The sequence below is a fragment of the Scatophagus argus genome, chromosome 15 (genome assembly GCF_020382885.2).
Source record: "Scatophagus argus isolate fScaArg1 chromosome 15, fScaArg1.pri, whole genome shotgun sequence".
Taxonomy (NCBI): domain Eukaryota; kingdom Metazoa; phylum Chordata; class Actinopteri; family Scatophagidae; genus Scatophagus; species Scatophagus argus.
The window spans coordinates 6,598,459-6,620,906 of record NC_058507.1 but is presented as its reverse complement, the minus strand read 5'-3'; the positions used below and the strand labels follow the sequence as shown (position 1 = coordinate 6,620,906).

Sequence of the window (22,448 nt, the reverse complement as noted above, 5' to 3'; positions counted from 1 at the left end):
ACCAGCTGTTATCCCTCAGGATAGCTCTGACTCATGTTGTCATTTTGCTGTGATTCACTAAGTGTGTTTGTTTTGTGTGTCGCGTTACTGTTGAGAAACACTGTCCTTTTGAGCGCTTATGTAATATATTCAAATGCATGCGTTACACAATTGCCATATATGCCCCTTCTGCTGCAAAACTACTTTGCATGATGTGGTGTAAATACAGCCTATATTTGCATTATGCAAGTGCTCCTTTACAGAGGCAATAATGCTTTACACATGCTATCAACTAAACAAAAACAGTTACAGTGTTGTGCAAGAATTAATTAGGTCACTTGGATTCTGTTTAGAAAATAAATGGGTCAGTGGCTCCATACATGGAACTCAGCAGGAGATTCTCTTTTTGTACATAAGGTCATGTATGTTATTGGTAATGTGATTGTTTTTCGTGACTGTGCGCAGCGAGCCAGTGGGAGGTAGCGTACAGTGGTCCAGCAACAGAATGTATGTGTGAGCGACTGACACCTGGGACCTTCTACCACCTGCGGGTGTGTAGCATTACCACGGGAGGACACAGCCCTGTAAGAGACACACACGCACACACACACACACATTCAAAAACAATTTTTTTTTATTAGCAGCCACACAAACAGTACATGAGTTCGGAGTGAGGCAACACTTATGTCCATGCAGAACATTTGTGGGAAAATCTACCATCTGCACACATGCAATCAACATTTCTGCTGGTTATTAATCAAAGTGATCTCTAACTGTAGTTCCCTCTCTTATGTTTTGATTTCCTCTCTTTATCGCTGCTCCTGAAGTGCACTGTTAGTGTTCCGGTGCGTACATTAAGCGTCCCGCCAGGGCCCTGCCAGCCGCCGAGGATTGTGGGTAAAGCCAAACACAAGGAAGTGCAGTTAGAATGGGGTGAGTGCGGTCGTACACGTACACTGTGTTTAACTTTATTCACCATGTAAGGCAGCCAAATCACCCTTTGGCTGCTGAATACGTAACCCTGGCCAGCTCTGATCTAACCTTAGTCAACCATCTTTTCAGCCTAATAGAGCCCTAATTTAGCCCATTAAATGTCTAACCAAGCCTCATATCTGACTTGACTGTCCTAATTTCGGCCCATTATTGCAGATCAGTGCTGTTATCTGTTGGCAAACGAAAGTTGCCCAGCCTGAAACGCTGAGGAAGTCCTTGTTTTAACCAGTAGAATACAGCTGGCTACAGGCCTAATCAGCTCACAGGCAACGCTACTGCAATTACTGACTGAAGCTGAAGGTCAAACACGATGTACTAGAGGGTTTTCCCCACTGCCTCCATTATTTATTATTTTAACCATACTGCAAACAAAGTGATGCGGCTGGTGCAAGAAAGAATCTCTTGGAAGTGACTGAGAAATGCATCTGGTGAACCGATGTGCAGATCACATGTGAACTAATATTGAGTAAATCTTGATGTCTAAAAGACATCATGTTATAATATATGCCTTTCCATGACATTTAGTGTTGACTACGTGTAATCTTTGCTCTCTCTCTCTCTCTCTCTCTCTCTCTCTCTCTCTCTGTATGTGCATAGACCCTCCTGTAACGGAGGGTGTTTGTGAGGAGTGTGTGTTCAGTCTGGAGATGAGTGAAGGGGACACAAAGCCAGCAGAAGTCTACCATGGGTCAGAGCTGCAGTGCACTGTTGGTAGTCTGCTGCCTGGTGCCACATACAGCTTCCAACTGCGGGCTGCAAACGAGGCTGGGGTGAGAAATTTACATGCACAAACAGCATGAATATGATGGATAGTAATTTAAAAAAAGAAACTGAAAACTCATCAACCAGTAGTCTGCCAGCAGGACCACAAAAACACTTCCTCCATGAAACATTTTGAAGTTGGAACCCTGCATCTCAGCAAGTTAGCTTTTCAAACTCTAATTTGCGTTTAATGGCTCTTATGTCCATGAAATCTGCTCAGCACATCAAGTACATAAATCGTGGAACCTCAAATCATCCAAATATTAATTCTGCTTTAGCTGATTTGTATTGTAGCCACACAGACATCAGGCCTGCATCTCTTAGGTCAGAGTGCCCCAGACAAGCTAAGAGCATCTGTGTTTGGATGCCGAAGTGGAGCTAACATCTGATTGGTTTGATCATCCACACACTCAAGAGTGAACGAGCACTCAGACCGGCTGATCAGATGCAGGCACAAACACGGCACACACTTAAGGAAGAACACATGCAGAGGCCAAACACGTGTTTATGCATAAACGGTTAACTCAGTGTCATTTGTGCTGCTTCTTCTGCTTGTATTTAACTTGATGCAAGCAGATACTTGATACACGTGTTTTGTCTCTTCCTCTCTTTTTAGTTCGGCACATACTCTGAGCCAACAGAGGTGACGACCGCAGCAGGTCCTCCTGGCCAGTGCGGGGCGCCAGTCATCACTCTCACCAGTAACACCTGCGTGACACTCAACTGGGAGGTGAGACAAGAGGCGATAGCATGCATTTATCAACGGAAAGAAACAGTTTTATGAGCAAAGGCAGGCTGAAAGAAAGAGGCCACATTTCTAAAGCTGCTTAAGAGGCCTAAGCTCCCTTTTTATGTCGACTAACAAACCTGCTGCTTTGAATTTGTGCTCCTGGGCTGTTGTGGACACGTACACACAGGAGACTGTGCTGTTCATAGTGACCCAACTGCCCTAGATGATTTATCCAAATTGAAAGAAAGTTTCTAGCATTGTATCTTGAGTAGAATGAGGCCTGTTTCTTGTACTTTAGCCCTCATTTGCCTTCGTCCTGCTTCCCATTGGTGTCCCCGACCTGAGTGTGTGTCTGTGTGTGTTGCAGAGTCCTGAGGGTTCGGGTACAGACATATCTGAGTATCGTTTGGAGTGGGCGAGGGAAGACGAACCCATGGAGCTCATCTACTGCGGATCTGCCACACAGTGTGAACTGTCAGACCTGACGCCTGCCACAGATTTCTGCTGCAGGCTACAGGTACGCACACACACACACACACGTACTCAAACCTACCTGTGGGCATGAAATGCATGGCACATCCACACACAGGGTACTGCATTCATACACAGGCCCGCAGAGATGTTCGCTTAAAAGACATAAGAAACATGCAAAAGCAGACGAGCACAGTTGGGAGCATGTCAGGGGCTGACTAATACACACCACGCTTCACATACAAATGTCAGCCAAGGGAACTTCAAAAGCAGGAAACACACACAAGCAGACAGAGACCAGTGAAAGGTTGATGATCCCATTTGTATTCTGACTTAATCTGTTGCATAAATAAGTTCTCTTTTTGTCTGTTTTTGTCTAACACACAAACACACGTCTCTCTCTCCCTCCCTCTCTCTCTCTCTCTCTCCCTCCCTCTCCCTCTCCCTCTCTCTCTTTCTCTCTCCCTCTCTTTTTCTCTCTCCCTCTCTCTCTCTCTCTCTCTCTCTCTCTCTCTCTTCTGATGCACCCTCTGAAGCTGTGAATCTAATAACAGTATGCTTTATGGCTCACATCTCTACGTGCCCATTTATAGTTTAGAGGAGAGCACAAGGTCATCCTAATGTCCTAATCACTGCTTGTGAGCGCATATATGTGATTTGTCTTTGTTTGTGTGCATGGGTAACATGCACGTGTGCGTTCAGAAGTGTAATAAAGGGACATACGTGCCCACGTGCGTGCATGAACACGCCACACTGAAGGCATCAGCTCGGTTGAACTCTGTGTGACTCTGAAGCGGTGCAGGTTCACCTGCTGTGGCATTGTTTCAGAGCAGCAGAGCTCTCAGACGTGCTCTTGTTTTATGAGAACACTCTAAATAGCGAGACGCTCACGCAATGAGAAGGTAAATTAAGAGTTTCTTACATTTCTTTATGTTTTTCAAGCCTTGCCAAAACATATTTAAAACCTGATGATAAATCAGAAAAAATACTGAGATATCTGTTGTTCTTGTTGGGCCCGCAAACTATGCAGATACTTTACCGCCAAGATAAAGTAGTAAGTCAAGGCCTTTCTGTAAATGTACACTTTGGATTGCATGTCACGCTTTCTACTCCTGAGTGTGCACTCATGTTAACGTTGGCAGGCTTTTTTGGAAAGTGGCTGCAGTACATTTTTTTAAACTAAAATATAAGTGTTCCCCAAGTTCTTGGAAGTGCAGCATATTTTTGCCAATTAAAATAAATCCATCACTCCTTTCAGACAGCTTGTTTTGTCTATTTTGGTACCTTTATAAGCCACAAAGTGCAGGTTCAGCTTGCAAATTAAAAGAAATGTGGAAAAACAGTTTGTTAATTTTTTAAATGTAATTCAAGCTTTAAAAATCCAGTAGACGTGTTCTTAAAAAGCCTGCTGGATTTTGTCCTGGTCTCCTCCTTGGTGAGTTTGTTAGAGGCAGTTAAAGAGGCTGTTTTAACAGAGAGTATTTGAGGTGAATATAAATGTGCGTTACACATCACAAGAAACGGACTAATATTCTTTCACAGCTTCTTTGAATTCATCTCCTGACGCTGTTTTTCTTCTTCTTTCAGTCTTCGTCTGTTCTTCAGATCTTCTTCTTTTTCGCTCTGTTTCACTCTGTCTTGCTCTTTGTCTGTGTTACTCTTTCTCACATTAATTCATTTCATCTGTGCCTCCATCTTTTTTCACTGTTAATCTTTGTCTGCCTTTGTCTCATCACTCATCCTTTTCCCTTTTCTCCTTTGTTAACCTCTTTTCTGTCCTCAAGTCCCCTCCATCATCTCTTCTGTCTCTCTCACCGTCTCTGTTTTTTTTTGTGTCCAATTTAGGCGGTGAATCAGGCAGGCGCTGGTCCCTACAGCGAGCAGGTGAGTTTCCGGACCCCTGCGACGAATCCCGACCAGGTCTCCTCCCTCACCCTCCTGGACCTTCTGAGTTACTCGGAGTCAAGTCACTCCCCGTCTACCTGCCTCCTCCTGAAGTGGGACGAGCCAAACAGCAACGGGTCGGAGATCACCTCCTATGTCATCACCCTGGACCACCAAACCATCACTGTGGAATCGGGGACAAGTCACCTTATCACGGACCTGCAGCCAGACAGTGAATACAGGTACTGTGATTCGTGTTGACGATAACCAAATCATGGTCATCTGACTTCCTGTACATGAGAATCAGAATTCCTAAATAAAGGAACTCTGATTCTAGAAAAGCCCAAAACACCACATCTATTGAGTGGTTCACAGATGAAAATTCAAAAACCCAAAAGGGACAAATTTCTGTTTGATAGAGACGATGTTTTGATACAGCCAATTAAATGTTACATTTATGAACCTTGATCAAAAATTCACAGGATAAGAGTGCAATGCTAACATCATTTTGCAGGCTAGATGGCTAATTACCTGCTGAAACATCTCCCAAATGCTTTTTATTTCTCCTTTTAATATTAAAAAAACTATTCAGTTTTAAGTATTTCTGTTTATATTTTGGATTATAAAATCATAGCAAACTCATCCTTGTCCATTCTTCAGAACTGATGTTACACAAAAATGGGAGTTTCAAGGTATATAGTAGTAGATGTTTGCATCTGCAGTGATGTGCAGCGGTAAACAACTACTCAGTAATCTGAATCACCAGCTACTGTTGCTATGCCTCTGTGTAAGCAATTTTTTTATTACCTGAATGTGTGTGTGTGTGTGTGTGTGTGTATACATGCGCAAACGTACTTTATTTATGTGCAGGCAAGCGATTGTGTAGTGCGTTCTCTGAATTGAGGGAGAGGAAGGGAGAGGATGTCCATGGCAGGGTGACGTGTGAAGAGGCAGAGTAATCACACACCATTGTTTTCATTCTGAGGTTGTTTTGGTCCGATGTCACTCTGCTCTCTTGCATAAGGACTGCTGCTGAGGCAGAACAGTGTGTGTGTGTGTGTGTGTGTGTGTGTGTGTGTGTGTTTGTGCAAGAATCTGCCTGTGGGAGTTTTTGTGTGTACCAGTGACGATAATTCTGGTTATTATTTACAGCAATAGGGTACTTCAGATCACATTATTCATATTTTATTCATGTGTATGACTTGGTGAAGGACCACAGTAATGTTGTTTGCTCTGTCACGAATTGGACTGTGTGTGCTTTAGTGCAGGTTTAAAATGTCTTCATTGTTAATCAAGAATAATTAGACTTCTGGAGGGTTTTCTGGGTAGAACTGTCCTCAGAAACAATAGTCATATGTTTAAATAGTAATTTACACCTAAAACGCCTTGCAATGATTGAGCTTTTTAATGTATTTTGTTTTCATTGAAAGCTTCATAATCTTTTTTCAAAGATTGTGCACAACAATTTTATTTTAAAAAAAAAAAAGCATCGTTAGCAGTGATATTTTTTTTCCTTCAGGTTTGTCAACCGTCCTTATGCATCTTAGCTTAATAACGTCTAAATACAGCAGTGTTATTAAAAGGTATTTAAGTTTGTAGGGACTCCTTAAGAGGATAATTGGCACTTTCACACATAACTAAAATCACAGAATCACAACGTGCACATTTAAACTGACAGGGAGAACGCTGAAGGTCACATTAATTGCATTAGTTCCTCACAGTGGCTTCTGACAAAAACCTGTAACTAGAACGATCTGTCTGCAGATCTGTGTTTCCTGCGATCTTAGTTTTCTTCACTTCATGGTGAAACCAAATGCTCCGTTAAAATAACTACATCCATTCTAAACATTAATATCTAAATCCCTGTATAACTTTATGTAATCTCTCATCATCCAAAGTTAAGCTTCCTTACCTTTCATTTTCTCCTTTCTTCTCTATCCCTCATCATCATCATCTGTCTATATGCTTAGTTGCCCCGTGGATGGATGAACATTGCCCTTTCTCCACTGGCTTCGCTCAGCTGCATGAATTATGATGAAAGGTTACAGGTACAGAGAATCCGCAATTAAATGTCAGGCGGTAGACGCTCTCAGGCCGAGGGCCTCTGATATGGATGCTAATCAGCCAATCAGACATTGACAGACAAAGGGTGTTGAAAGGAGGGGTATTCCTAGAAGAAAAGCAGCAGGGGAGCTTGACAAACAAAAATCCATTTCCGCAGTTTCTTTTTTAATTAGTAGCAGAGCCGCATGTCCTTGTGTGTGGACACGTTCGTGTTTGCATTTGATGTGATATGGGTGTGTAGTAGAAAACATATACACGTCCAGGAGTAAATTGGAATAATCAAGATGTGCAAAAAGAAAGAAATTGTTGTCTGTTGCTTGAAAAATAAAAACATTATTTTCAAACAGTGAATTTCGTACAGCAGTGTGCAGCACTCTGGGTACAGAAAGAAAGTGGTCCAGCAAGTCTGACTTATTTAAACCTCATCCTAAAGAGCATATTGCATTGTAAGGGTAGACTAGTAATGGGCGAGGAGATCACAGGAGCATCCGAGGTAAAAGCCAACAGAGCAGATCAGCCTCCTCACTGAAAATTGCTGCAATAATAGACAAATTGTTCTGCAGACACACCGTGTCTTTGTGGGTGAGCTTAACCCCTGCACACATAAATTCAAACACAACTCAACATTTTGAAGGACATTATTCTGGAAATATTATGTAATATCCATTCAGCATAAAATGCACATTTTTCTTAGGAATTTTCGCAGTAAGAGTCTGCAGCAAACAAATTTTAATCTCCCTTTCCCTCTGCTTATGGTTTGCAGTGTACAGATCCAGGCAGTGAATGCCATCGGCTCCAGTCCCTTGAGTCCCCCCCTGCTGACGAGGACACGCCCCCTCCCTCCAGCCCCGCCCCCTCTCGAATGCTCAGCGGCTGGCCCTCAGAGCCTGAAGCTGAAGTGGGGCGAGAATGCCGGCAACACGCACACTCGCACCCTGCTTGCCGAAGACGTGATCTACATGTTACAGATGGAGGACAAGAACCACAGGTGGAATACACACACACACGTGCACATCATAAAAACGGAAACAATTAAAGCTTACATTTATATAATTAAGAAAAGAAAGGAGAAGGCCAAGTTTTGTCTACACTGTACACCTAATCTTTAAGTCATCCGCAGCAGCTTTTGCTTGGGTGGTTTATAATTGCGTCTTTCTTAGAGTAACTACAGAAGGATTTGACTTAATGCCAACCCGTACGTTCATATTCTCATGAATTCTCATTCCACTTAATTGCTTATTACACTAAAGCCCAGTCCCAGCTTACCTTGAAGAGAAGTAGCAACAGTCAGCGAGTTCTGCATGTATGTCAGTGAGCGGCACAGTTTTTTGTTTTTTACATGAAGATGAACTTTTTTTTTCATGGTTTTTAGATGTTTTTGGTCAAAAAAAGGCACAGATCAACACAATACACACTTCTCCACAGACTAGACAAGATTAGTGAGTATTTCACATATGGAGCCTCAGCTGTCTCCTCAACCCACAGCTAGTCAATACCGCAAATCAGGACCCAGAAGGTCAATACTACACACGAACCGCACACACACACACAGGGCTTTTTTCCCCCTTTTTTTATGTATGCGGTAACCAGATGTACCAGTGAGTGGTCACGTTGAGGGCATCGGGATCCAGCCGAGATGCAGCTTCTGACAATCAACCCTCCATTTAACTGACTGGTCAGACAGGAGCGACAAAAAGAGAAACAGGGTGTCGGAGGATTGGCAGGATGAGGGCAGAGCAAGATCACTGACAGGGACTTTATAACACACTGGTGGAAAAAGTGGGCACTTTTAAGTTAAGTTTAGAGATTCTTTAATAGAATCCCAGCAGAAACAATGTAGGGAGTGAAAATAGTGCAAAGAAGATGATGTGGGAATAAGACAAAATCCAAGAAAATGGTGAAGCGGCACTCTTATCTGCCTGCCTGTCTGCCTGCCTGTCAGACTGTCTCACGCCCTTCTTCCATCCAGTCTTCTGTCATCATGGCTGGCTGACTATCTGTATTTAAATTGAAGCTTGGCAGCCATCAGACTGGCATCTTGGCACTCCTGGAATGGTCCAGAGTGCAGCAGGCAACAGATGGGGCCCTCGCTGGCAGGCTGCGATCTGTTAACCTTTCGATACACACACACTCGCACATACACACACACAGAAGGATGCATGTAGACACAAACGCAGTCCCCGTTAGCCAAATTAAAACAGCTTTCACTGTTTCGAGAGTTTCATTTACCCTTTTCCAATTGGCAGAGTCACCGGCATGGCAGTGCTCTAGCCTGCGTGTTTGTGTTTCGGCGGCCATAATGGGATGCGTGCATCACTCTAACTCGTGTTTTAAACTGCATACGCGAGCAAGTGCAATGTGAGCACGTAATTTGAATGAATGTGAATGTGAGCTGGTTTGACAATAAAGTTCCTTGAATCCTTGAATCCTTAATGCCGCTCCTCTTTGTGCTCATGGAAACAGGAGCACAGTAGGCCATTTAGTAACATATAAAAAGTGCTTATGTCTGATTTTCTTCCATTTTTATTTTTTTTTTTAATGATTTCTGTGTTCTGGATAAGATGATTGACAGTTTGAGTGGCCTTTGTCAAAGGATTTAGAGAGGAGGGAACCAGCCAGTTTGTTTGTGTCCCTCGGTAGCTCTTTGTTTGGTCTAAGAATAGTCTTAAATTGGTCACCAATTTATCATTAGTCTGGCCTGTTTTCCTGCTCTCTACCCACCATCAGAGAGCTGGAAAAGTCTCTTAAGACAGACTTTAAGTAGTGTTGATTGGTTGATTCAAGTGGAAGTGGAAGCTTTCTGTCTTTCCACATTTTTGTACACTCACAAAATGTTGACTCAGATCTCACTCGATGGTGTGGAATGAGGGATGGGGGGTGGGGGGGATACCTTGTAATGCAAGTAGTTTGGTTGATAGAAGTAATACAGAAAGTGGTTCAATCGCTCCATAATGACAAAGTGTCATTCCTGATAGATTCAAACTAACTGGCTTTGCTTAGGATTCATTACTTGTAACTCAAGCATTTAGGTGTGTTAGTGGCTGCATTAGCAGGACGATGCCCTGTGTGTGTGTGTGTGTGTGTGTGTGTGTTATCACCAGATAACAGGCTGGTTTAAAGCGCCCACCCACCCACTTCCCTCTACTTCCTTGAATTAGCAGGGGGTTTTTTTGTTATTGATGAAACCTTAATCATGATTCAACAAAGGAGATTGGAAGGGCGTTTTGAAAGGGGAGAGAAAATGTTTTCCTTTGTAAACAAACATATTGAATAGCCAGCTGAAGGTGCTGCAAATATAATTTCAGATTTTGCAAATAAATTCCATCACTGCCAATTTTTAACCAAATAGCATTACTGTCTGTTTATATCTACTCTCCCTCTCTCCTCCTCTCTCCTCTCTCTCCCTCTCCCTCTCCCCCTCTCCTCTCCCTCTCCCTCTCTCCTCTCCCTCTCCTCCTCTCTCCTCTCTCTCCCTCTCCTTCTCCCCTCCTCTCTCTCCCCCTTTCCTCCTCTCTCTCTCCCCCCTCTTCCCCCCCTTTCTCTCTCTCTCTCTCTCTCTCTATCTCTCCCACTCTCCTCCTCTCCCTCTCCCTCTCCCGCTCTCCTGTCTCCCTCTCTCCCTTCTGTCTCTCTCTCTCTCTCTTCCCTCATGTCTCTCTCTCTCTCTCTCTCCGTCTCTGCTTTCTCTCTCTCTCTCCCCTCCTCTCTCCTCCAACCTCCCTCTCTCTTTTCTCTCTCTCTCCCCTCGCTCTCTCTCTCTCCCTCTCTCTTTCTCCCTCTCTCCTCCTTTCTCTCTCACTCTCCTCTCTTTCTCTCTCTCTCTCTCCCCCCTCTTTCTCCCTCTCTCCTTCTCTTTCTCTCCTCCTCTCTCTCTCTGTCTGTCTCTCTCTCTCTCTCACTCTCACTTTGTCCCTGGAAAATGTAATTCATATTTATTCATCTCATTTTATTGTTAGAAAGGTGACTTCACCTCTGCAGGACCTCTGGAGAAATGTGTGCCCCCTTTCATATATCTTCTCCCTCCCCCCTTATCTTTCATCCTCTATGTTTTCCTCCCATCCACGCTTCCACGTCTTTGTGCGCGCCTAAGATGATAAAGGACGCTGTTTTCTCGAGTTCACAATATTGAATCCTCTTTCTTTACTTTCCTCCCGTCTCCTTCTCTGTCACACTTCCTCCCACAACTTATTTTTTCCCAGTCTTATCTCCATGTATGCAGACCTGTTGCTTGTTCCCTGTCTTCCCTCACTTTTTCATTTTAATTTGTTTTCCTCACTCTGTTGCTGCCCTTTAAGCTGGATGAGTTTGATTTTTCTCATTTCGCTTTCTCCGCATCCCTATTACCCAGAATCCCCTCTGGCAGGGGTATTGGGAGCGTTAGTGCAGTGCAAAGGAAACAGTGGATTTTTAAGATGAGTGCAAGATGAAGAACAGGCACTGGGAGCAAAGCTTGGGTGCAGTTTCTGTCTTTCACAACAATTACACATTCATCCCTCTATCGCTGTGTGTCCTCACTGTCATCCATCTGCCATCCCCCTTCTTCTGTCCTTCTTTGTTAAATTCAGTTCTTCCATCTATTCATCAACTTCACTCCTTTATTTCTCCATTATCTATTCACCTGTCACTCACATTTGTTTACACATTTGTCCACATTTCTCATTTCTCTATCCCTTCATCCTAGTGTTCAGGCATTTTATTTTAACACCCCATTTGTTTTTCTGCACAGCCAGTCGCAGTTCAACCGCTGCCACAAGCTGTCACTCTTTCTTTGTCTCTGATACTAAACTTATCAGTACTTAGTAGCCATGGAGCACACATCCAAGTCAAGCAGTAATTGCTTAACAACATCCTCCTTTTTAATACTTTCTAAAATTTGTCACAAAACAGTCTGACAGTCATGCTTTCACAGCAAAACATTCAAGGTGCAAACCTGCTTTTACACTTTGAAAGCGAGGATGAAGGACTGGTGCCATTAAAGCAAAGTTTTAAGATGTAACTTAGATGTAAGTAAAAAAAAAAAAATCTGGTATTTGCATTCCCATGAGTCCAGAAAAAATCAGAACAGTAACACACCCTTGCTTGTCTGCGTCTAACCCCTCTCTTCTCTGTCCTCCCCTGTTCCTTGTTGGGGTTAATTGTCTGTTTGGCTCTGGACCAAGGGTGCAGTTCATCTCATTAACTGTGGCCTGGTGATTTTGTGTGTGTGTTTATTGGCTGGGCTCTGCTGAGTGTTAATTGTTTCCGTGATGGAAAATTATGATAATGGAAAAGTTGATGTATTTACTGCATATACGCAAAAATGACTAATTTCTTGGCCTTGTGGCTGTTAGCTGCAAGTCAACAGAGAGTAAACGAGGTGAGACACGAGATAGTCGTACCATTTACGCCGCAGCCACTGAACGAACTCTGCCAGCCCCGGGTGTTTGTGTTAACTGTAAGGCCTGGCAATGAGACAAAGGATTAACAACATCATATATCAGCCAGAGAAACACATCACTTCTCTGGAGCGCAGCTACATAAAGAGCTCATCTGGAGTTATGGCCTTCTGCTAAAAGTGTGACCTCTCTCTTCTTCTCTTTCCTCTTGCAGCAGATCTTCCATCATCGTCTCCACTCTACCAGTCACCTCATGTCTCCTCTCCTTCATATCCTCCTCTGACTTCCTTTGCCTCCTATCTTCTCCCTTGCCCCGGTTACCTTTGTCTTTCTTTCTCTCTTCCCTCTCTCTGCCATAACTTCCTTTCTTCACTTTCTTAAATTTCACCTTATTGTGCTGAAAAGCTGATGGTGGAGATAAATAACCCCTTTTCAGCTCAAATTCCCATTTGTCTCTGGCTCACTTATCATCTTTCTTTGAGTCCATCAATCTGTCCATCCAGCCAGCCAGAAACTTTGTTTTGGTGCTTGCTTTGTCAGATTTGTGACTGTGGCTTTGTCAGTATTCATCTTGTGTGTTTATAAATCACCACATCCCTGGTACTTTTCAAGGTCTTAACTACTTTGTTTCTTAAGACAATCACACTTCAAGTCTCTATATTCTAAATCTATGTCGATGCAGCCTCTTTTTTTGGTGCCGATGAGGGGCGAATAAAGACTAAAGTACAGGAAATATACATCAGTTGAATTCTGAAAATGAGTCTGAATGAGTCCTCAATACTGATTTAGTGGTCAGTGCAGTCCACGTATTGTCTCATTCCTCGCTGCTTCATATCTTAAGCTCTTTTGAGTCTGTAACCATATCATCACACCTCTCCTTTCCTCTAATCAATTCATCGCACCATCACTCGTTTCTCTCACCTTCACCTCACTCTTCCCCTCCTCTTTTATCTTTTACTTCCTGTCCTATCCCTTATTCTGATTTGGCAGATCTCTCTCTAGATTTACGGCTCATTCTCTCTCTCTCTTTTCATTACGTCCTTTGTTCAGGTTTGTGACGATCTACCGCGGTCCCAGCCACACCTACAAAGTCCAGCGACTGATTGAGTCCAGCAGCTACAGCTTCAGAATACAAGCCATCAGCGATGCTGGAGAGGGTCCGTTCTCTGACACACACACCTTCAGCACCACCAAGTCTGTACCCCCTGCCCTCAAAGGTAAACTGACCCAGGCAAAGTGTGTCTTTGTCTGTGTTTTGTTGCACTGTGAACAGTGAGTGTCACTTAGCTAGTTAATTTGTTTGCTAGGAAACATCTCTTATGCTGTCCTGGCCCACACCCCCCTACTGTAAATATTTAGTAAACTAATCTCTGATGAGAAGAAGTTGGTGTTGTGCAGCTGATTTTAATTTATTTAAGCATAAATTGCCAGTAACATTACAGATGGGATAAGTTTGAACTTTTGAAGAGTTGTTGCACTTGGCTCCAGCAGTTTGGGAGTTATGCTGGGTGGCTTAAAATAGGCTAAAAAATGGCAATACATGTGCTTCTATTGTTAGAGACGACATGTTTACTGTGGCCTTGCTTGATTATTGCCTCCAGTATGTGGTGTTTGCTGTAAACTCAGAGGCAGCGGCTTATTACAGCTACAGTTATCATAGTAAAGGGTGATATAACCACAAAGTATGAGTGCTGTTAGCAGTGCATGTGAACTGTCCAAAAGGTTCTCTGCAGATCAGCTTTCATTCAGAACAATAAAGAGCGAGAGGAGTTGGGACAATTCAATTAATACGTCCCTAAGCGGAGTTTAGTAGCATGTGGGCCATATTTAGCACAGCAGTTAATGCAGTCAGAACTGGATGTGTTGTTATTTCCGGTACAAAATTATATTATCCCCCAAGGATATTATTGCTTTGCAACAAAACATTTATTAGTTGGCTACAGCCATTACTGCTGATATAAAGAATTATATTCTAGGAGAGAGATAAGATCATAAGGTAATATTTTTTATTAGGTAATATTATTTTTTATTTTATGTGACACTATTTATTTTAGTGTCACAGCAGCAAGGAAGATTGTAAGACCGCAAAATCAAATGCAAGGACACATCACAGAGCAAGACATAACAAAAAATAAGTAAACAAACAAGCAAACAACAATGAACTTAAGAAGACCAACAGCTGGTAAACGGTAGACAGTCTGTTAGAGAGATGGACTTTAGTGTTTAATTAATAAACAGGTAGCTTGAGCTGTTATTAGGCCTTCTGGAGTGAGAGAATACACATGTTCTATTTTTGTGCTTCTTTATGTTTGCGAGTTAAATACATCTTAATGACCCCAAATGTAGAAGGTCCAAATTTTGTTTAATATTATATTTCTTTTCTTTGTACGAAGCCACGTGATTGACATCATGTTTTCAATGGCCATTTATTCCAACAGCTCCCAGAGTGCACCAGCTGGAGGGGAACACGTGTGAGATCACATGGGAGACAATCCCACCAATGAGGGGAGATCCTGTGAGCTACGTGCTCCAGGTGCTGGTGGGACGCGAGTCAGAATACAAACAGGTTCGTCTCACCCTCACAGGTCACACCAGGGGAGTGTTGAGAGCTCTGGCGTCTCAGAGCCCCTCTTGGGGAATTATTTTTAGGAGCTATTTGATTGATTCCAAATGTTGTGAAGGATATTTTCTAATCTCCCTGAGGGAAAGAAAAATTCAATTTGTATTGATTGGGAAGGTATTAAAGAGCACTCAACCACGCGCACAGCTCGACAGGAACATGAAGAGGAATCAAAGAAGAGTGAAACACACACACACACGGCGATATCTTCTCCTCACTGGGAGACACAGCATGAAATGGAACCCAAAATGCATTGCCCAAAGAATTGACTGAATGGTACTGAAGGATTTTAATGAGAGTCACAACACAGAAACAACTCAAAAAGCACTTGGATTACACTGAGAAATGTGGGATTGGGCGGCTGGCGGTTTGAGCTGCGAGCAGGCTGGTTGATTGCGGACAGAAAGACATTTGTCTTCAGGACCGTTTTCATCTCTTTTATCGAATTACCGAATGGTTGGAGGGAAGAGCTGCTGATGCTCACCACAGACCAAACAGAAGCTGTGTGTACATGTGTGCACGTGGGGATGTGTGATGTGTGTTCTGTCATTTTGTAAATGCGCACACACATGAGCTGTCGGTACGAATCATCGTGGCTGCTTGTCACGTGGTTGCATGCTTCCCCCCTGCCCGTGTTTGTCCTCTCGTTGAATGTGTCTCTCAGTGTCGCAGTCAGGAGGACAGTGAGTCAATGTCTGCATACTCTCCGGGTTCATTTGCCCACCTCATTCATGAACAAGAGAAGCATGGCGTTCTGACATTCTGAAGGCTAAAACTAAAGATCAGTGCACACACATATGCACACTTAGACATATTCCTTAGAGAAAGAAACACTTCGCTGTTCGTGATCAGCTACAAGTCAAGTCAGTTTTATTTATAAAGCTCAATATTTCAAAACCCAAATTCAACTCGAGGAACTTTATAATCTGTACATACCACACGCTCTGCCTTTAGATCTTTGAGTCAGATAAGGATAAAAATACTAATTTGAAAAACATGGAAGACACCACAAGAGGAGCAAGAGATGAGGGACATCTCTGCCAGAACGGGCAGAAAGCAATAAATACTGTTTGTACAGAACAGACAAACATAATAAAATTATAGTATGTCCAATCAGGATGACAAAATTATAGATAGATTATAAACATAAATAATGAATGTGGATCCTGTCAGCAAACAGGCCTGAGCAGCACAACCTCCTCTCCGCCATGGAGACCAGAGGAGGAGGAGAAAGTGTACACCACAGAAGGAGACATGAGGACAACAGGTAGACGTGTTCCTAACCGTGAGCTTCTTTCCTAAACCTCAACAGTAATCGTCGTTCTTGTGCGTCTTCAACTACAAAATGAAATGTCATAAGATCAAAATTGATACAGCGTCACTGTGTTGTGACGTGTTGGATTACAAGACACAGAAATGAGGAAATATGGGCTCCATTAATGGGAAAAACTGGCTGTAAGGATACAAACCTTTGACTTTATGTGTCCTTAAGGTTTTCTATTGAAACTTATTTGCATATCCTGCTCAGATTCAGGTGTTGCAAACATTATGCACCCGGTATGGGGGGTGGCTGATCTGCTCGCTGCGTTACGGTCGTGACAACCCGCTCCATGTTTGTTCTCGTAATTTGACTTGAACCGGTTTCCTCTGTAAATGGGACCCCTGCTGAGAGCTTCACTATGCCCACACTGCGAAAACAAACCGCTTCACCACTGTGACCTGTAGCGAGTGTCCACGTCTCTATTCCAAAAAAATACCAACTAGCTCATTTCACTCGCTGCACCTTCAGTGTAATCAACTGTCACTGTGGGTTGTTTTTTTTTCTTGAATAAATTTCTTGCTTAGATTTACTTACTTACAAAAGATGTAGGTATGAGGACTGCAAAACCACTGTAGGGGATGTGGACTTGTGGCTATGTAGTGTGTAATGCTGAAGGTAAGCAGACAGCAACCAGGGAGACTTGCGAACAGCGTGACCGTCTGACCGCAGCTTGGTGTAGCAGAAACAGCCAGCTGGTTGGCAGTCGGAGCTAACCAAGCCTGTACAAGCTTACCATGGGATCATTATCAAAGGAAAGTGTGCAGTCCGGCGGCAAACTCTGTCAGCTTGTATTTGAAAATGAGTGCAGTTTCATAGACTCTCCCTCAAGGGCGCAGCCTAGAGGAGGGGGGTCGCCCATCTCTGATTAGGGTTTTTTTTTTTTAATCTACAGATTTGACGATTGACGGTTGATTCTACGTCCGCACTGGCCTTACAACATTTCAGGGTGATTGAAAACAGTGCTGGGGTCATTTTGAACCCATTTTTAAGAGACAGTGCTAACCCTAGTATGTGCTTCCTCAAAGTACGGTCATGTGTTTTTCCAAACCTGGCTGTTAAAACTCCATCCTGTCCATCTTTCTCTTCACTCGCAGGTTTTTAAGGGAGAAGAGGCCGTGTTCCAGATCTCCGGTCTGCAGGGCAACACAGACTATCGTTTCCGCGTGGGCGCCTGCCGCCGCTGCCTGGATTCGTGCCAGGAACTGTGTGGACCACTGAGCCCCTCCTCCTTGTTCGCGCTGCGTCGCCAGGAGACGGCATTGTCGGGAGACTTGTGCGCCGTGGAAACAGGCAAAGGGGCGGGCCTGATCTCCACCGACGAGCGCTTCGCCGCGCTCATCGTGTGCGTGTTCGCAGGCCTCTCCATCCTCATCGCCTGCGTGCTGCAGTACTTCTTCATGAAGTGAGGGAATTTTACCTAAAGGATAGAAAGAGAAAGCAAAAAAAAATCACAGAGTCTATGAAAGAATCGATGAAATCAAAACAAACACTTGATATACTTCAAAGGCTATGTATGTTTTCTTTTTTTTTGTTTTTGTTTTTTTTTTAGTCAAAGTATCGATTCTGGCTTTCCTCACCTTGTTCCTGTTGTCTTCTGCCTTCACTCGGTGTGGTCTCATTTCTCTCTATGTCTCGGTTGTCTTTGTATCATTGTCTGTCTCATTTGTTAAGGATTTCTGTCGAGGGAAGCCTTGTCTTAGCTGTACCTCGCTTGGGAAAGAAAACTGATAATCAAGCCTTAAAATAGCTGTGAGCAGAGCAGTTGCTCCTCAGACTGACTTGCATGTTTTTATTTTGTATTTTTTTTAAAAAAAAACAACAACACATATCTAAACGATTAGAGAACGTGTATATTTCTTGACGGTGATTGCCTTACCTTTTTTTTTTTGTTTTTCAATGTGTAATTTTGTTTTTTTTAATTTTTTTTGTGCTGCAGTCTTTATTCATTTCAGCCATATTCCAATGTAGGCCTTCAAAGCTTTAGCAGTTCATACCTTATTACTCAGTTTGTTACTACTCTACTACAGGCTGTCGGTCAGTTCATGCAATCTGCACCTGCTCTCACACACAAGCATACACTGGCAAAGACCCAGTGTACACACACACTCACACACACACACACCACATGTTGAAATTTATGTACACATACATGCTTGTACAATTACGTTCATGCAATCACAGTGAGAAACACACACATTTCTTCCAATCACATATCTGCTCAGCTTTTAACATTCAATCACTCACTCATTCAGCTACCAAAGTGATGCAATTCATGTGTGGTGTAAGATGCTGCTATCCTGTGATTTTATTATATCTAAGAAAGAATGGAAAACCAGTAATCTAATATATATATACACACAATGTGTATATATATATATAAAATAACAAATATATATGATGCTATAGAAGTGATGTAATATAAGTGATGGCAATGTAAGGTCTGAACTACAGTGTGAAAGGGGAGGAGTCAATTCTTGGTGCTTACAAACAGCAGCTCTGATGTCAGTTAAGCAGCGTGTGCAAACGCTTGAAGGAGCCCTTAAACACTGGTCTTGGATCAGAATATGAACCCTTGTAGGTATTCGAATGTCGGGCATAAACTGGCTTTAGAGTTAAGGAAGCCGGGCTGGGATTGTCATTGGCTACATTTATCAGGAAATGGCTGGGCTGATCATTTGATTGGCCCCCGGTCAGTCCTTCTATAATCTAACATCTCAAGTACCGTTGCTTCAACCTGTTTATTTGTAGCTTTAGTAGCAATATGCTCGTAGCGTCAAAGACCCGGAGGTGCTAACAGCCTGCCAGCTAGCCGCCCTTCTCAGAGCTGTGTGTGTTAACCAGGAAAGCCATTAGGAGTTAGCTTCAGCTTTATCCCCCACGTGACATTTAACCAGCTCCCAGCCAGGGCATTGCTGTATTTTCTGATTCCACCTAGTCTGTGAATCGATACATTTGAAGACTCTTCATCACTTTTCTCCTCTCCTGCCCATAATTATCTGTCATTACCTTTTGCTCTGGCTGCTCTTCTCCTGCTTTCGATCCATCCCATCCTTCTGCCCATGCACTATTCTCTCTCTTTCTCTCCCTTTTTATTCTCTCTCTCTCTCTCTCTCTCTCTCACACTCAGTCTCTCTCTATTTAAAGGTGCTTTATTGACATGTAATCAGAGCAGTTGCAAGTCTGTGGTCTCTCCTCAGACGGACATGTTCTCTGGGGACTTGAACTAATGTTCACTAACCAAACAAGCCTTCGACAGAACACAACTCAACCGAACAGGGCATTCTGACACAATGTAACATCCGGCCTGACCTCCCGTCTAACTCCTGAACCCCACCCCCACCCTCCCGTTTTTATCCCGAAAAACAAAGCCAAGGTACATCCAGTACATACCCTGATCCAAAGAAGTCACCCTGACCTGCGTGATTAATGTGTGACATGTCTACTTTCGTGTGGTGGTTCACGGGGGTAGAAGGAGTGAGAGGGAATGGCGGGTATGGAAGAGAGGTGGGGCAGTAGTTTAGCCCCACCTCTCAGCTCTGATTGGCAGCCTGTAACGTACCTCAGGGATAAGGCCTTACAGAGGGGAGATCTAATCCTGTCATCCCCATCGCTGTCATTCTCGTCATCATAATAGCCTCTGTTTCTCTCTGTCTTCCTCCCCCTCTTTTACCATTTCCTTTCTTCTTTCTTTTTTTTGATGCTGTATCTTGTCTTCTGTCTATGCTGTGCCTTGCTCCTGTATGTCAGTAAGCAAAGTGGTTTACTAGCTCAAAATACCTTTGCCAAAGTTGATGGGAAAGTTAAGGTAGAGTTCTTTTCTAGGTTTTATTTATACTATATATTTGCATACAGTACTTTACATGCCAATTACAGTGCAATCTTCATTTATTTATTGTTTAAAGATTAAGAGACAAGTGTAGTTATATACTAATTTTTTTTCCTTGTAGCATGTTTTTTTTTTTCTTTTTAATTTTTTTTTTAAAAATGGATGTATGTTAGATTGTATGATTAAGGCCAGCATTCCTTATCTCAGTAACCCTTTAAGTATTTCTCTTACAGCTGTTAGGAACCTGTAGCTCATCAGTCCATGCATTGTAGTTATCATTGCCGTTTCAAACATGTAACCAAATGCCTTTGTGTTTTTTGTTTGGTTTTTTTTTTGTTTGTTTATTTGTTTGTTTGTTTTTTCATCTCCTGTTTCGGCCATGCACAGCCGAGCAGTTCTTGTAATGCTTAGAGAGACATGTAGCAAAGCCAGGCCTTAGGGTCAAGTCATCTGTATCGGGATAAAAGTTGCTGCCTTTGGCTCTTTTTTTCTGACTAGTGTTATAATGAAGCTTCTGATATCTTTTTACTGTTTTACTGCCAAAGTGCCGGCTTCTCGTATCCACTAGATGTTGCGTTCGCAGTCGTCTAAAGGGTTCTGTGATGTTCTTCTGTAACGACGCAGCATTACGATTATTATTATTGTTATTATTATTCTCTCAAAAGGAAAAAAAAACATTAACTTGATCTGTGATTATGCTTCTTTTCATATTATCTTTTATTATTTTGTTTTGTAAAGCAAAAAATGTGCCATTTTGAAATGTGTAGCCCCCTTTTGGAGGAGAGTAACACAACCTGATTTCACACAGAAAATTAAAAGAAAAAAAAGGCAAAAACAATCATACGATGATTTCAGGCAGATGATGACAATAATAATATTGACGATTCCTTGTTCAGGCTAGTGCTGGTATAGCAGTAGTGAGTATTTTGTATCCAGTATTTTGCTAAGAGATGATATGCAGAGATATCTATAGAGCTATAGAATGAGATGGTAATACATTATGACTAACAGAGTTGAAGCACTTTTTTTATGCCGAGCATTAGTCTTGATGAGGTTAATACGAGCGAGAGGAGACATGAGGTCCTTGGCTCTGTTCCAAACACTACTGCCAACGCCTTCTGTTACATACATTGGCATTATTCTGTCGTTGGCGTCACTGTGACATTGGCATTGCTGGAGCGCGGTTCTGTGCTTCTCAAACGTGGCACCCTGCTCCCTACAGAACGCAGACTAAGGTAACAAAGGAAGCACAGCTCATAGGGAGTAGGATGCCTCTCTCAGACATGCTTACGGTGTCTACCTAACCTGTTGCATTGTAGTCGACGGGTGATGTGTGAGGTGTCCTTTTGTTAAATCCCTGGTGTTTTGTTGCCCACCCGCAGCCCCCTTTATTCCCCTCTACTTTCAAGCCTTAATGCCCCAGTGGGAGAGCAGAGGTTCACCTTGTGTTTGGCCGAGCTCAGGCCAGTCGTGTTAGTATTGTATAGTCTGAGGTTAACGGAGTGTTAACTAAAAGGCTGTGCGTTTGTGGGCAGGGTACTCCCTTTATGTGCTTTGTTGTTGTTTTTTTCTATTTCTTTTTTTTTTTTTTAGTTATTCTTAAAATGCTGGTGATTTTCTGCCCTTCCCACCCAAACACCCACCCATCCTGCAGGTCCTGCACATTTGATGGGTATGTCAAGAATGAGAGACGATTTGTTTGCCCAGCAACCCCACGTCTGTGCCTTCTGATGTTTGTTTCTTCTTTTAATTTTTTTTGTTTTGTTTTATTTTGTTTTTTACGTTTTACAGTAAGTAGAGATTTTGACTGAGAATTTGGCGATTTGACAAACATACAGAGACTCACAGGTATTTAACTATTTTTTAAGCGAGACAAAAAAAGAAACATATTTTTACCTCACGATTTAAAAACAAACATTCCAATGTTGTCATGGTCTACGAATTGAAAAAAAGAAAAGAAATTCATGCATTTCTTCTTGTATTGTAAATGTTAGACAATTTCATATGCATTATATAAAAGAAACTGCCATATCAATTTTAATGTATAGATTTTTGCAAATACTACCCTATGTATGTAAGACGTAACTGTATCGGTAGCGTATATATAATATATTTATGCCCAATAAATGTTTTGACTTTTTTCTGACTTTGATTTCACCTGTATCATTCATTATTAGTCACCACATCTACGCACCGATTCTTCTGCAGAGAAACATATTAACTACTTTGTCACATCATTGTCACATGGCTGCTAAATAGACCAAAGTATTGGGACCTCATAATTACACAAACTGGGACTTTCATGACCTCACATTCTAAATACACAGACAGTTTTGCAGCTATAACAGCTTCCACTCATCTGGGAAGGCTTTCCATAGGCCTTTGGAGTGTTTCTGTGGGAATTTTAGCCCATTCATGCAGTA

At 42.6% G+C, this 22,448-nt stretch overlaps 1 protein-coding gene across 3 annotated transcripts in view; it reads left to right on the top strand.

Annotated features, from left to right (window-relative positions):
* The window catches only part of fndc3ba (fibronectin type III domain containing 3Ba), a 92,487-nt gene extending 70,316 nt beyond the window's left edge, over positions 1 to 22,171 (top strand). For all 3 annotated transcript variants that reach the window (XM_046411961.1, XM_046411963.1, XM_046411962.1), the window contains exons 18-27: positions 445 to 563; positions 807 to 912; positions 1,570 to 1,742; positions 2,351 to 2,464; positions 2,832 to 2,981; positions 4,781 to 5,061; positions 7,647 to 7,871; positions 13,309 to 13,475; positions 14,697 to 14,824; positions 17,294 to 22,171. In XM_046411961.1, coding sequence (XP_046267917.1) covers positions 445 to 563; positions 807 to 912; positions 1,570 to 1,742; positions 2,351 to 2,464; positions 2,832 to 2,981; positions 4,781 to 5,061; positions 7,647 to 7,871; positions 13,309 to 13,475; positions 14,697 to 14,824; positions 17,294 to 17,605 — 1,775 coding nt within the window. In that variant the 3' untranslated portion in view covers positions 17,606 to 22,171. The remainder of the gene's footprint in view (positions 1 to 444; positions 564 to 806; positions 913 to 1,569; positions 1,743 to 2,350; positions 2,465 to 2,831; positions 2,982 to 4,780; positions 5,062 to 7,646; positions 7,872 to 13,308; positions 13,476 to 14,696; positions 14,825 to 17,293) is intronic.
* The last annotated feature ends 277 nt before the right edge of the window (positions 22,172 to 22,448 follow it).